The sequence below is a fragment of the Diprion similis genome, chromosome 2 (genome assembly GCF_021155765.1).
Source record: "Diprion similis isolate iyDipSimi1 chromosome 2, iyDipSimi1.1, whole genome shotgun sequence".
Taxonomy (NCBI): Eukaryota; Metazoa; Arthropoda; class Insecta; order Hymenoptera; family Diprionidae; genus Diprion; species Diprion similis.
The window spans coordinates 20,225,152-20,238,862 of NC_060106.1; the positions used below are offsets into that span (position 1 = coordinate 20,225,152).

Genomic DNA, 13,711 nt, shown 5'->3' on the forward strand with positions numbered 1-13,711 from the left:
GTCAAAAGGTCTTGGAAAATTTTGACAGACTTCAACGGTTAGTTCATATTTTCCCTTCGTCGTAAAATTTTTTGATCGCAGGTCACGATACCATGAACGAATTCAAAAGAGGTTGAATTCATGCATAATATTAAAATAATTTTATCTCAAGTTCGCCAACTTTGTACCTGGGTAATTGGAGCATGGTTAACCCCGCGATCAAACCCTCCATTTCAATGATCAACAGAGCAAAATTGACATTCGTTTTTTTCATGATTCAAGTTTCCAGATGATGCAAATAAATGTCCTCATCACTCTCGCAGTAGTTTTTGGCTCGTCGATGGCGCGTATTGAGTACGAAAACGAGGAGACTGACTGGGCTAAGCAGAATCCATTTCAAATCGTCATGTCATGGTACTTGAAACGCACAGGCTCGGTCACCGTTCGAATTTTCAATGGTAAAGAGTCGGACTCGATCGACCGTTGCTCGGCTAGACTGATAACCGCGGTGTGTCAAGAAACCGATACTGCAGTCCTCGTGAGGCACTATTCTATCCCGGTTAAAAATGGAGATCAAGAAAGGAGCAACAGTGGCCTGGACTCATCAACTTACGCTTGGTCATGGCCAAATGGGAACGAAGTTGCCAGTGAAAATTTAGCTCGCGATGTTACAACGATCCTTTTGATACCAGATGCAAAAACTTTCAACGCGTTTCTAGACAAGGCAGGACCATGGCAGAGGAACGTGTTTGAGATGACGCTGATAATCATCGTTTCGGATCCAGACCTGAGCTGCGAAGGAACGCCGGAGACGAAGGACTGGAAAAAACCACTGAAGACGATGCTGCAGAGAATCTGGACCGAAAATCAGGTGACAAACGTGTTCCTAACCGCACCAACCTCGGAGTGCATTAAGGACTATGTTTTCGCCTGGGATCCGTTCGCTTTGGGGACCAACAAAATTCTCGGTAGGCTGAAAAGGGTGAAGGTGAACGCGGATGGCCCCCAAGTATACGAAACGTTGTCAGGGTTCGTTAACATTGTAAAGAACATGAATATGTATCCCTTGAAGGTGACCATATTCCAACGGACGCCTACGGTTCTTGTAACGCCTGAATTGGACGAAACCGGGGAAATCCATGGCCAATCAGACTTGGACCGAGCCACGGGTTTGGATATTATGGTTTTGAAGACTCTGTCGTTGTGGATGAACTTCAGTATCGACGTTTACCCGCCGAGCAACGGTGCCGAGTATGGATACCAGCTTGATAATGGCACTTGGGTTGGCATGATTGGTGACGTTGCCTACGGCAGAATAGACTTTGCCGCTAATGGGGCATTCTTGAAGGACTATGGCGCGAACAATTTGATAGAGTTCACATCGCCAACGAGCTGCGAAAGCATTTGCATTGTGGTCCCGCGGTCGAAAATGATACCTAAGTGGCTACAAATCTTTCAATGCTTCTCGCCCCTCGTGTGGGTCTTGCTGTTCTGCAACGTTTTGATGTGCGGTGTGATCAGGTATTGTCTACGCTCTACGCTTCAAGATCAGAAACGCAGCCCCAGTGGTCTGATGGAAATTCTCATTGCCACTGCAATGATGTTTACCAATTCTCCAGAAAAAATACCAGACAGTAATTCTGAACGAATATTTCTGGGAGTCTGCCTTCTTTGCACCATCATCATTGTCGGTACTTTCCAGGGATCTCTTTACCAGGAATTCACCAATCCTAGGTACTACAAGAACTTGAACACACTAGCGGAGCTCGACCAGTCAGGCTTACTTATTGGCACAACGTCTCCAAACTTGGGGGACATTTTTGGCCTGGATGACGGCTCGGCGACGTTGACACACCTACGTCAGAAGATTAAAATATTCGCCACGTCCGAAGTTGGGACCATTGACAAGACCGCCTCGGACCGAAACATCGCTGCCATCGAGCGAAGAAACGATTTAATGCTCAGTACCAAAACCAAGTTTCTCAATGAACACGGTGAACCGATCGTGCACGTAGTTGACGAGTGCCCGAGGACTTATCATCTGGCCTACATGGTGCAGCGAGATGCCTTTTTCCTAAAACGGATGAACGTCCTTCTTCGCAGGATGTTCGATTCTGGCCTAACGAACTATTGGTACAATTCCACCATCGACTTGTTGATCATGAAACACCATTACGCCGTGGCAAAACGGATTGAAACTAGAAGCAAGTTGCTGGCATTCAAGTTCGAGAACTTGCAGATCTCGTTCATCATCCTAGGTTGCGGACTACTTCTTTCGACAGTTGTTTTTATCGGAGAAAGAATAAAATTTCTCTACAACATCACCATAAGAAGAAACGCAACGAGGGGGGAACACTTTTCAGTGGAACCACATAGCAGGTCAAAGACCCCGCACTTATGCAACGCCTAGACGGAATATGAGGTTTAACCAATAAGTTATCGATGAGATTAACGGCTTAAATTTCAGCACAAAGAAAAAAAAACGATTAATCAAGCATTTGCGTATTTTCAGAGGTTTTCAACTTCCGAATCATCAAAAGAAATGTTTTTGTTTAACCGATGTCTGTTCCCATTACAATTTTTCCTGCTTCGTTGTTTATAAATAAATTCAGCCTTCAACTATTTTTCAAAAACTGATATCAGCTTACACGATTTTTTGTTCAGCCCTTGTTCAGTTTCATGATGTAGAAAGAATCAAATTCAAATTTAGTCTGCTGAAGATTGGTCTAACTACGTGAATAAAACCGTTTTATCTACCGAGAGAATTTAAAGGAATCATGTGGATGCAGTATTCCTCACTGAATCATCCAAGTATTGATCACGCGCTGAAAGCTCTTGCTCAAACGCTGTACGGGTAAAACTGGCTACTGTGTAACCATCCTCAGGCTACAAGCACGAGCAGCTTTATCCATTTTTCGCTGGCTTTGTATCAGCAGCAGTGAAGTGTATCACACCATTGCTGGATAAATGATCCACAGTATGCAGTGCAGTTTTGCTCTAGTCTAACAGGTCATTTAAAAATGCAAAACAAGACGGAGGATCCACAGGAACCATTTCCACAATAAAAGGTCAACCAAGACACGAAAAACAGTTCGATATAATGCCAAACGGAAATTTTGGAAAATTTCATTCTGCGCGGGAAGAATGACACCTAATTGGAAGTAGGTAATGTCGATTTTATAATCTTATGTTACCGCTACTCATTTTTCAAATTTCCTATAACGTCCATTAGTTCAAAAGTCCAGGACACTGCTCGAGAGCTTGAATCGAATACTTTTTCGGCAGGAATTCGTTGCGTGCAAAAACATGCCCGCACCCCTTAGTCACTCCATGTACAGGTATATCGGTACCACATGTATATCAGGCAGAGATAAGGGAGCCACATAAGCGCGCAGGAACAAACAAACAGGGACGAGTCCCGTGTGGCAGCCACGGCGGCGATATGTCGATATTCTAATGACCGGACTGAGATTTATTACATTCTATTTTCACATATCGTTGATACTCGGTTCGTTTTGTTATGTGATGCCAATAAGCAGTAACGGTCATAGTGGCACATCGGTAAGCACAACTTTGACACAGACTAATTCTCCCTCCCTTTTTATCGTCGCCTCTTTTACTTTAAATAACTATTGGACCATTTTTTTCTTTTTTTTCGCAAAAAAAAGTAATGAATGAAGGTGACAGAAAACTTGCTATACGCTGAGGGTTCTTCCTTTCTGATAACTGAAGTGTGGTTGAGAAGACAGAAATAGGACACTTTTAGTTAGATTATTTTACTGCATAAGCTATGATGGAAATCGAATTTTCATTTCAGAATAAAAAGTTGTCGTTTAACATAAGAGGCAAGTCAGCAACGACACATGCCGAGCCTGATGAAGATGGAAATGAATTTTTGACCATAGCTCCAGCGCTTCCAATATTACCAGGTGCTCCGATACCTCCAAAACTAAACAAACGATCCTACAGTACTTTAAGGTTGGTTATTCAGAGTATCGCTGCACTCTTTGGTTGAGTAAATTTACAGATTAGTTGACATCGATGTGTAGATGAGAGAAAGATTTGATGAGCATGAAATTATCTTGATCATTCGACAAAGAAAAGGTAAGAAGAAAGTAAAAGTCATTCAACAATAATGGAACATGATTGCAGTTCATCGAGCTCCACTTTCAACGTAGAAGATGCTGAGGTTGGAGGCTGCGACGTTGTCACCCTGCAGCAGGCTGAAGAAGGTAGAACAGTGGTGGCGTCGCGTGCGCCCTCCCAACGAGACAAGAATCCAGATAGAATATGTTTAGACAGACGAGGTCTGACAACATTTCCTAATATCGTTGGTGAAACTAGACTCAGATTGTTGTCGTTGCAGCATAATTTGCTGACAAAAATCAACACCGATCGACTGATGCAGTTGAGAAAACTTGTATTTTTAGATCTGTACGATAATCAAATAGAGAGAATATGTAATTTAGATCCGTTAGAAAATTTGAGAGTATTACTCATAGGAAAGAATAGAATTAAAAGAATCGAAGGGTTAGAAAAATTGAACAAATTAGAGGTTCTAGATTTGCATGGTAATCAAATTGTACAAGTATCTGGGTTGAGTGAATTAGTTTCATTGAAAGTGTTGAACTTGGCTGGGAACAACATCAAGAATGTTGGATGTAACGATTTTCAAGGTTTGAATTCGTTGAAAGAATTGAACTTGAAAAGAAACAAAATCAAGAAGTTGGCAGGTTTTGGGGAGACGCCGCAGCTGCAAAAATTGTACCTGAGCAACAATGAGATACAGAAGTAAGTGAAGTGAGTCTGGATGAACACATTATCAATTTAATTTTGCCTAAAATAGACCAATTTTATAGGAAATGCTTTAATTGAAGTTTCTTCGAATTCAGAAATTGACTAAAAATTTCAGAATCGAAGATATGGGAAGTCTTGCTAAGGCTTTGCAAGTTAAGGAAGTAACTATCGACGGTAATCCTGTGACAATGAATGCGGACTGCGTGTCATTTCTCGTTTCTTACTTACCGAATCTACAAATCCTGTCGACGATGCAAGTTAACGAACAAGTTAGGAGGGCAGCTATGGCCTGGAGAACTACGAAAGAACAATCAAATTCTGCCTTCTTGGACCTCAGCACTCAAGTCTGCGTAAATGTGAGAAGAGAGGAAGTTATATCGAACGCCAAGACCAACTGGGAACTGCTCAGATCTCAGACAAAATGCATAACTAGCGGAGTCAGTAAAGTTGGTACGATGAAAAACGATCAGGTTCGTGGTCTGCATCTGCAAAATTCATCACAGATAGATACTGTAAGATTGAAAGGATTGGATAAAGCAAAATCAAAGGCATTTGGAAGCCTGACTTCTATAAATGAGAATATAGAATCAAAGAAAATTCACTTCAAAAGAAGAAGTAATTCCAGCGATAATATGTTAAGAACGAACGGTGTGGAAAGAGTAAATGCTCTAGATTTTAAACTCCCGCCTATTCTTCTTCCTATTATAAATAATTTGACAAGCAACAAGACGATGGGAAATGTGCAGAGCTTAGAAAGTAGGAACGATTCGACTCAAGTCGACACTACAGATACACTGACCGAGAGCGATGTGGAGAGTTGTGAGAGCCATGAGAGTCTAAAGAGCGGATTAAGAAATCATTTGATCAAATCTACCGTACAATTAGATCGTGATAAAAATCAACAAGATACAAAATTAGACAATTTGACAGGAAATAATGTCCTCTTCGCAAAAACCCTGAAGCCACATAACAGCGAAGATTCTCACTTAAGTGAGGGACAAAGCCCTTATTATCAGGGATCAACAAAGAATTCTAAGCCATACTATTCCCATGACAGTCAGAATGAATCTCACAGAAAGCCTGCGATCAACAAATCCATCTTTCAATCGGCAAGCTTGAAAGCAAACAGCGTAGAAATCTGCAAATCTGTACTAAGCGATTCGAGTGGATCATCAGCACCAAAGATTTTGCTGGACAAATCACAGGAATTTGAAAGCGAGAAGAGCAGGGTAAGAAGTGCGCAGATGAGAAAAATCGTTCATTATAAAAGCAACAGAGCTGCGACTGCTCGAGCCAAGCACAGAGCGCTACCTCCTGCTAGTCCACCTCCTCAACCGAGTCCGCCGAAGGAAAGAGAGCAGGGTCGGTTAAGTAATTGTGAACAAAAATTTTGGATGAAAGTGGCGTAATGGTGATAATATTGCAATAAATGCTTTTTTTACAGGTGGAGATTATTTAGTTGAAATAACAGGTCGCTGTTTAAATGTCTATGGTCAAGGTGCATTGCGATTTATAGATCGTCCCTGGGATGCGACGAAAGCGAGCGAAGTGAACATAATTAAATTTAACTATGTTCAATTCAACGGAATAGCGACAATTTTGAACAAGCTTAAGAACAGATTTTCAAACGCTGAACATTTCATCTTCAAGGAAACGAATATTTGCCATCTTGGTCAAATAAACGCCCTTGCCGAAGTGCAGGGCTTAAGTAGCATTCATATCGATGCCGAAGGCAACCCAATCATATCGAAAGACTGGAAGGATTACGCTATTTTTCGATTGGCTCACTGGGGCCTGAAGGTGATTAATGGAGAAGAGGTATTGCAAGTATTGCTATTCACGATTTTCAATATTTTTAAATTTCATTTATGGTGATTTTAACTAGAAAGATTTCTGTTAAAAATAAAACAATTTTGTCTCTATTCTCAGATAGCAGATGAAAAAATTGAGCAAGCGAATCAAGAGTATGCAGGATTGACTGATATAGTAATGTGGTCACTGCCAGAATCACTGTTGCAGCCACTGTTGCAGAGACTGCAATTGGACAAAGCGCAGAAACAAAGTGGGGAACAAATAACTGCCAAACAATTTTTATTCAACAGCGATCCAGCGTTGCGAAACGTTGTTGCTAAGGAGGCTCTACAATGGCGTCGCGGTAACGTTACGCAGGTAAATTAGGTGACTTATACTGCATCTTAATTCTTAGATTACGGTAACTAATAACTCTATTACTCTTTTTTAGGACGATTTGATTTGGAGGCACAAGGGTAAAGTTCACTTATCTAATATGGTAGATTTAACGATCGATGCTGTACATAAATTACAAATGTTGGAAAAAGAATGGCCGAATATTTTGAAAGAAATTGTCCGCGATACTTTGATCGACTATTCAGATATGAATTCATACATGAAGTGTCGTATGAGTAAATTAGCCAGCGATAAACAGTGCAATCAATAATTGTTATAAATATTTATGTTGTAAAAAATTCAGGAATCTAATGTGTAACTTTTAATAATATAGGCGTCATTTCTCCCCATAAACAAAATCGAATTGATCTAATTGTATTGTATCCAGTGATTAGATCCAAACGAATTATATAAATAATTAGAAAAGCTTGATTTTGTGAAAAATGAGACAGACAAATCTAATCGAATTTAATGGGCTACGACCTTTGAGACTTGATAAACGTAAAAGTGAATGACTTGTGTGTTCGTTAAAACACATTTTTTCAAGACTGTGCACCATATCGAGTCACATAATACGACGTGGAATAAGAATTGACGCAGGCTCGATATTTGATTTGACGTATAGCCAAACAATATTTCACGTATCAACGTAAGCTACATAATATCATGTACAATTATAGTAATACAAGTAAGCGGAATGTGTACAAAAACTTGAGTAACCTATGGCCTATGGTGTACACAGATATAAACAATGATTGTTTCTTGTTCAAAATATTTTTCTTCGTATGCGTAAAACTTGGGTGTAAAAATAGAATTGAAAACTTACAAACATTAAACAAATGAAAAACGTATGTCTCGAGCAGTTAGGTATTGGATAAATGTAAATGATAATGTTATGAAGAATAAGAAATTGCAAAATATGAAAACCTAGTTAAAATGAAAAAAATTGTCATCTTACTCATTCAAACGACCTGGATCATGAACCGTATCACGCACATATCATGAATTCATATGAAAAGTGACGCATGGACTTACTGAGTTACCATTAAACTTACAAATGAGATAAAATAAAATTATGAGCGAAGAGTTCCACAAATCAGCCAGTTGCATGTGTTCTTTTGTTTTTACCGGCAACTTTCGAGTGAACATAGGAACGATGGAATTCGAACGTCATTCCGTTGATCGCATTAGATATCTCGACGATAGATTCGTCGAAGCGTTGACTGAAGCGTTTAATCAACTGTTTACCTTTCATTTGCATTATCTCGAAAAACTGACCGTAATTCGATTCTGGAGTTCAAGAGTATAATAATAAATTGAAGCTTATCACACAATCGAATTGCCTCCGCAGATTGGTGATCTGACTAAAGCTGGACAAGGAAACTGCGGAACTCGGAACGAATGGACTGAACAAAGAAGAGACAGCAATTGGAAGTCACCTGAGGTTATGTCTTTGTTTATACACGTGTTATCACGTGTACACGACGTTCTTGTAAAGTCTAAAAACTTTCTTTTGGCCGTTGAAACATGGCATTGAAAGGAAAACGATTAAGTCTAGCAGATAAAATCAGCAGCCTGGTTTCAACTGCTCCGACAAGTTTCGATTCAGATGATGAGTACGACGTCACGAAGGCCAAGCTGGTGGAGCGCGACGAAGAGGAAGAAAACTCCGACATCGAGGTTAGAAAGTCAAACTTTCGCACACAGAACGTCGATTTATTAGACGAAGTAGACAAGAGATACGAGGGAAAAAAGGTGAGCAGAAAATCCCTGCAAAAAGAAGTCAGTCCTGCTTTCGAGTCGAGGGAAGAGGAGTCGGAGTTGGAAAATGGGACTTCTGATGAAAATGACGACGCTGAAATATCAGATTCCGAAGGTGATAATAGCGACGAAAGCGAAGAAGAGGTTGAAACAGATTCTGACAATGAACCGGAGCTTGAAACAGACGATTCGAACCCTCTACGTAGGCGAGGTAAAAGTGAAGCGGCGTCCAACTTTAAACATATGTCATTGACAGACTCTGGGGCTGAAATTGAGAAAGGCAGGTGCGTTAGAAATCAGCTAGGGATTTGGGAAAATCTGTTGGAAATGAGGATAAAGTTACAGAAGTGTCTGATATCCAGTAACAAAATGCCACAGTATGACACTCACAAGGATCTTAGGGCGGACAAAACTTTTGTGAAAAGTACAAATGAATCTCAAAAGAATTTGTCCAAACTTTTGGACAGTTTGCTCAACCTCCAGAGTTCGCTTTTAACGAAATATCCGGAGACGAAGCTTTTAGTAAAAAACAAAGAGGCGAGCAATAACGCGAGTGGCAAAGAAGAGATCAGAGATGATGACGATGAAGAAATTCCTTCCGATACTGAGGAAGAAAACGAGGATGAAGAAGATGAGGAAGAGGGAGTCCCGAAGAAGAAAAGAAAGCTGAAAGATTACGAGTCACTTTTAGCAAAGAATCACAACTTGTATACAAACTACAGGAATTCTGTGATACAAAAATGGAATGACAAGACTCGTATCGCGGTCGGTAATGTAAATACAAAGGGATCGACACAGCCGGTGGTTAAACAGATTGAATTTATACTAAGCGACAAGTCAAAGCTGAGAAAGCGAACTCAGTTGAAAAGATCGGAGTATGAAATTGTCGGTAAGCAAGGAAGCAACGATGCGGCTCAGGATGGCAGAAGAGAGCAAGAATACGACGGTGAAATTTATGACGACGATGATTTCTATCATCAGCTTTTGCGGGAGTTAATCGAATTTAAATCTGCCGACATCACTGACCCGATACAGCTCAGTAAACAATGGATACAGCTTCAAAATATGAGGAGTAAAATGAAGAGAAAAATTGATACAAAAGCAACGAAGGGAAGGAGAATTCGGTTCGGTGTTCATTCTAAGCTTGTAAATTTCATGGCTCCCATTACGGTCGATGATGATTGGACCGACTTGGCTAAAAACGAATTGTACAGTTCTCTGTTCGGTAAGATAAAGGAAGTGGAACAGAAATAGTAAAAATGTAGAAGAAATTTTCTAAAAAATATTTACTGATGTAAAATCTTTCTTGTGTACATAACGTTTCATGAATTGTAATAATAAATTCCTTCATTTTATACTGCGTTTACCACGTTTGAGTCATTCCGATCAAAATTATCTCTGCGTAATACGCTATTGCATCCATGCAGTCTTAAAATGAAATGAAAACTCTTGAAGCATTGGCTGATTAGTAATTAATCGTGTCTGTAAACATGGTGAGTAATCTTGTGGCGCAGTATCGTCTACAAACATCCAAGTCATATCATCTTGAGATTGAAAGTTTACCTCCGTTTCAGGTTTCAAGAAGAGACCACGTGCGCGAATTTTTATTTTCATCGCAGTCTGAAATTATAATTTGATTTTTGCTTCTGGTTTCACAAAGTCACGCTTATAAATGATTGTAATCACCTATCGCATACGTTAATTTAGTCTATTTAACAGATAAACCGGGAATCAAGTTCAACTTACGAAAACTGATTAGTTTAACTCGAAAGCCAAAATCTTGCCAAATCTTCCTAATTAATAATAATATTTTAGTGGATGTGTTTCATTCGTTTCTGATTGTTGACTCGATTTCTTTGAAACTTTTAGCTGTTTTACAAATCTCTTAGAGACGATTATTTAATCATACTTTGCTCTTAACGATAATAACCGAAGCACAAGGCTAATTATTTTATCACCAGAATTGGTACCATTTATTTTTAGGCAAATATGATCCACAAATATTTATTCGCGAACTTTGATGAATGTGTAAGTTCAAGATTGAAGATTAAATCACGAGTGTATGAGTAAACACATCGGCATACTTAATTAATATGTATAATCTAATTTTTATAGACTTTAGAACAACATGAACTTGATATTCTAATCTGTAATACTATTACTACACAAAATGACTTGCATCACGACACAATTCGTGCGTTCGAATGCGTGGATTTATTATAAGAAAATATGCAAAATCTCGAAGTAGCCAGTCTAATTAGACGTATTTAAGTTTTTCGAATTCATTATCGCTGAGCGAGATAAAGCTTGTTTTCTTGCTCCGATTTTGAGCTGTAACACGGATTGGGATTCTTCATCTTATTTTCTTCCATTGGCCGTTGGGTAAATACATAACTCGAAGAGCGGAATTCCTCGGAGCACGTGAAATCGGCGTGGGTTTCGAGGCAAATTCCATTTTCCCTCGACGCGAATAATTATTATCTATCGGGTCGTCGATTGATGCAGAAATCTCTCGCCGAACTAATCATCGCCCACATCCGAAATACACGTGCAACAGAGATGGAACATGGAATGGGACAAATTCGAACAGTTCAGGTGCCGGTCAAGGCCAAAGTCAATGGCACGAATAATCGCAAGACGTTACATTATCTGCGCCGAATTGGTTATAAATTATCTCAATATAATTTAGGCGACACGTGCCGAATGCTTTCGACGACTTAAAAATATTTATTTGCAGTTGAGATTTGTTTGAGCACAATGATTTTGCAATCAATTGCACTTTTGGGAACTCTCAAAACTTGGAAGGATCAATATTTCGAATGGCCGATACACACAGAAATTTCAAACATTCCTGAATTTATCTTCACATATTTGAAATTTCGAAATATTCACTCTTCCAAATTTTGACAATCACCCTTATCTGTGTATTTATTTTGCTGACTGAACTGAAAAGTTTGAGATCATACGACTCTCTTTTAAAATATTTGCGAGGACGACATTCTCGTTCAGGACGTGTAGGTATGAAAAAATATGGACAATTTATAGACTCTGTATGATTACTAAGTGAATTCCTAACTACTGCATGGTCCGTCGTCTGCTAAAATTTAATGCGCACGTGCTACAATGCGTTAGAAATTCATTTTGTGTAACGAAAAATTGATCTACACGCAACGAAGATAAAGTTTTCGATTTATTAATTATAGATTTGGAGTTCTTGTTTAAATCTGACTGTCCTCAAGTATAATAGAAGAAGGAAAAGAACAGACCTTTCGCTTCCGTTAAAAAATTAACAATGCTCGAATATTTTTGATTGTTATTTACGTATTTATTTATTTTAGTTTCCTTCAGGATTACACATGACTCGTTATTGTTATTCCCGAAATCCTCTTGTTCGTTTTCTGGTGTAAAGGTAGAATTGTTGAAGACACGAAGAATCTAAATTACGTGAAAGACATGCATGCAATCGCTTACTTCGATGGCGGTGATTTCAAGTAATCAGTAGCATCCACGACATGCGTGTAAATACAGGAATTGACATCGGACGATTAGTCCTTAATTTATTATCATCAAGTAAGTAGGCGCTATTATAACTGACAACTAGACAAATAAACACCCACACCTATACGAATTACGATCAAAGCATTAGATCTAATTCAGTTGACCTTCGTGTTTCGTTCACGAACAAACACCGCAGTAGAAGGAAAATACATAATAACACATATCATACGTACGTATAATACCTACGTAATAACGTATAGGTATTCGCTGTATTTGTATACCGATGTCTCGCTTCCGGTCGATAGTTAGCTCTCGATAGGGTGGATGCTTTGCAATCTTTCGATATTGCCGCATGTAACGTGTCGGGCCTCGTGCCTTCCAGCAAAGGATTTGAATTCCTTTATAGGAGTCCAGAAATCGCTTGGGAAGAAATTCAAATTCCCGAATGCCAACTTGACGCGGCGAATATATGTAACACCCACGCTTTGCCATCCTTCTTCAACCACTTGTTTACTTCTTAAGAACAGAAGTAAAAAGTACCGGAAAGACTGGTGGATGAAATGTAAATGGGAATTAATTAAGTTTATTGATATCGTAATTAGTTGTTATAAACGTAATATTCTTACCGAATAAATTAAATGAACTACAAAAAATCAATATTCCAATAGGGATGGGGGGCAAAACGGGGTACTTAAAGAAATACTTAGTTTTTGAGGACTCAAATACGCTGAATCCTTTGTTTTTTTAATTGTAACCAAAGAAAACAAAAATGATTTTCAGTTATCAGGGAAAAACAAAATTTTTCTAAATTCAAAATAATACTCAATAATATTTGTAGAAGTAATTTTTCACTATTTAAATAACATTTTGAAAAACAATGATTTTTTATACAATTTTAAGGGTATCCCATTTTGCCCCCTACCCCGTTTTACCCACCCCTCCCGTATATAATATATCATATTATTTATTTATTTCTTTGGTTAAATCTATTGAATTCGGAGAAGGTCATCTGAAAAAAATGAAGACGCAATTTTACCCTATTAAGAAAAAACCGTTGAAAAAATCTACGGGAATAATAACGCAAATGACAGTAAACTCGACTGAAATAGCATCCGTACTCTGTAACTGTGATGAACATGAGCAAGTAGGAACACTGCGGTCTGCAAGCTATGAAGATGTCAACAAATGGAGAAAAGGTTTTATAATTGTAAGAAACAAAATGATCAAACTCAAAAGATGTTTTAAAAATCCGAAATGGTGGATCCAATATGGCGGATAAGATTTTCAAATTTAATCAGATTTAGTCAAAGAATTCTATATAGTGGTTTTCGGTATTGGTGATTACAAATCTGAAATCAAGTTCTAAGAATTCAAGATGGTGGATCCAACATGGTGGACGAAAATTTCAAATGTGATCGAATTCGGTCAAAGACTCTATGCGGGGGTTTTTGGAGTCGCTAATATGATTCGGCATACTGAATTTTGAAAA

The 13,711-nt window shown here is 38.8% G+C and overlaps 2 protein-coding genes across 3 annotated transcripts; both read left to right on the forward strand.

The window, feature by feature from the left end:
- The first annotated feature begins 3,335 nt into the window (after nucleotides 1–3,335).
- Nucleotides 3,336–7,628, forward strand: LOC124416060 (leucine-rich repeat-containing protein 49). 2 transcript variants are annotated; one of them, XM_046896900.1, is made up of 8 exons: nucleotides 3,336–3,540; nucleotides 3,797–3,957; nucleotides 4,132–4,770; nucleotides 4,892–5,706; nucleotides 5,785–6,138; nucleotides 6,221–6,594; nucleotides 6,706–6,945; nucleotides 7,019–7,628. In XM_046896900.1, exons 1-8 carry the CDS (start codon nucleotides 3,436–3,438, stop codon nucleotides 7,232–7,234), a joined length of 2,904 nt encoding a protein of 967 aa, XP_046752856.1. In that variant the 5' UTR covers nucleotides 3,336–3,435; the 3' UTR covers nucleotides 7,235–7,628. The 2 variants fall into 2 exon arrangements, with proteins under 2 accessions (XP_046752856.1, XP_046752855.1); XM_046896899.1 differs by having other exon boundaries at nucleotides 4,892–6,138.
- A 764-nt stretch (nucleotides 7,629–8,392) lies between these two features.
- Nucleotides 8,393–10,071, forward strand: LOC124416008 (protein AATF-like). The gene has a single exon (XM_046896808.1). It carries the CDS (start codon nucleotides 8,491–8,493, stop codon nucleotides 9,976–9,978), a length of 1,488 nt encoding a protein of 495 aa, XP_046752764.1. The 5' UTR covers nucleotides 8,393–8,490; the 3' UTR covers nucleotides 9,979–10,071.
- Nucleotides 10,072–13,711: the final 3,640 nt, after the last annotated feature.

What these genes read in the sequence shown, in the direction of transcription:
- LOC124416008 (XM_046896808.1), top strand. Translation starts at nt 8,491, where the DNA reads ATGGCATTGAAAGGAAAACGATTAAGTCTAGCAGATAAAATCAGCAGC.
- LOC124416060 (XM_046896899.1), top strand. Translation starts at nt 3,436, where the DNA reads ATGACCGGACTGAGATTTATTACATTCTATTTTCACATATCGTTGATA. An exon ending in GCCGAAGGAAAGAGAGCAGG is followed by an intron (nt 6,139 to 6,220) that starts GTCGGTTAAGTA and finishes CTTTTTTTACAG; the next exon opens with GTGGAGATTATTTAGTTGAA. An exon ending in GTCGCGGTAACGTTACGCAG is followed by an intron (nt 6,946 to 7,018) that starts GTAAATTAGGTG and finishes ACTCTTTTTTAG; the next exon opens with GACGATTTGATTTGGAGGCA.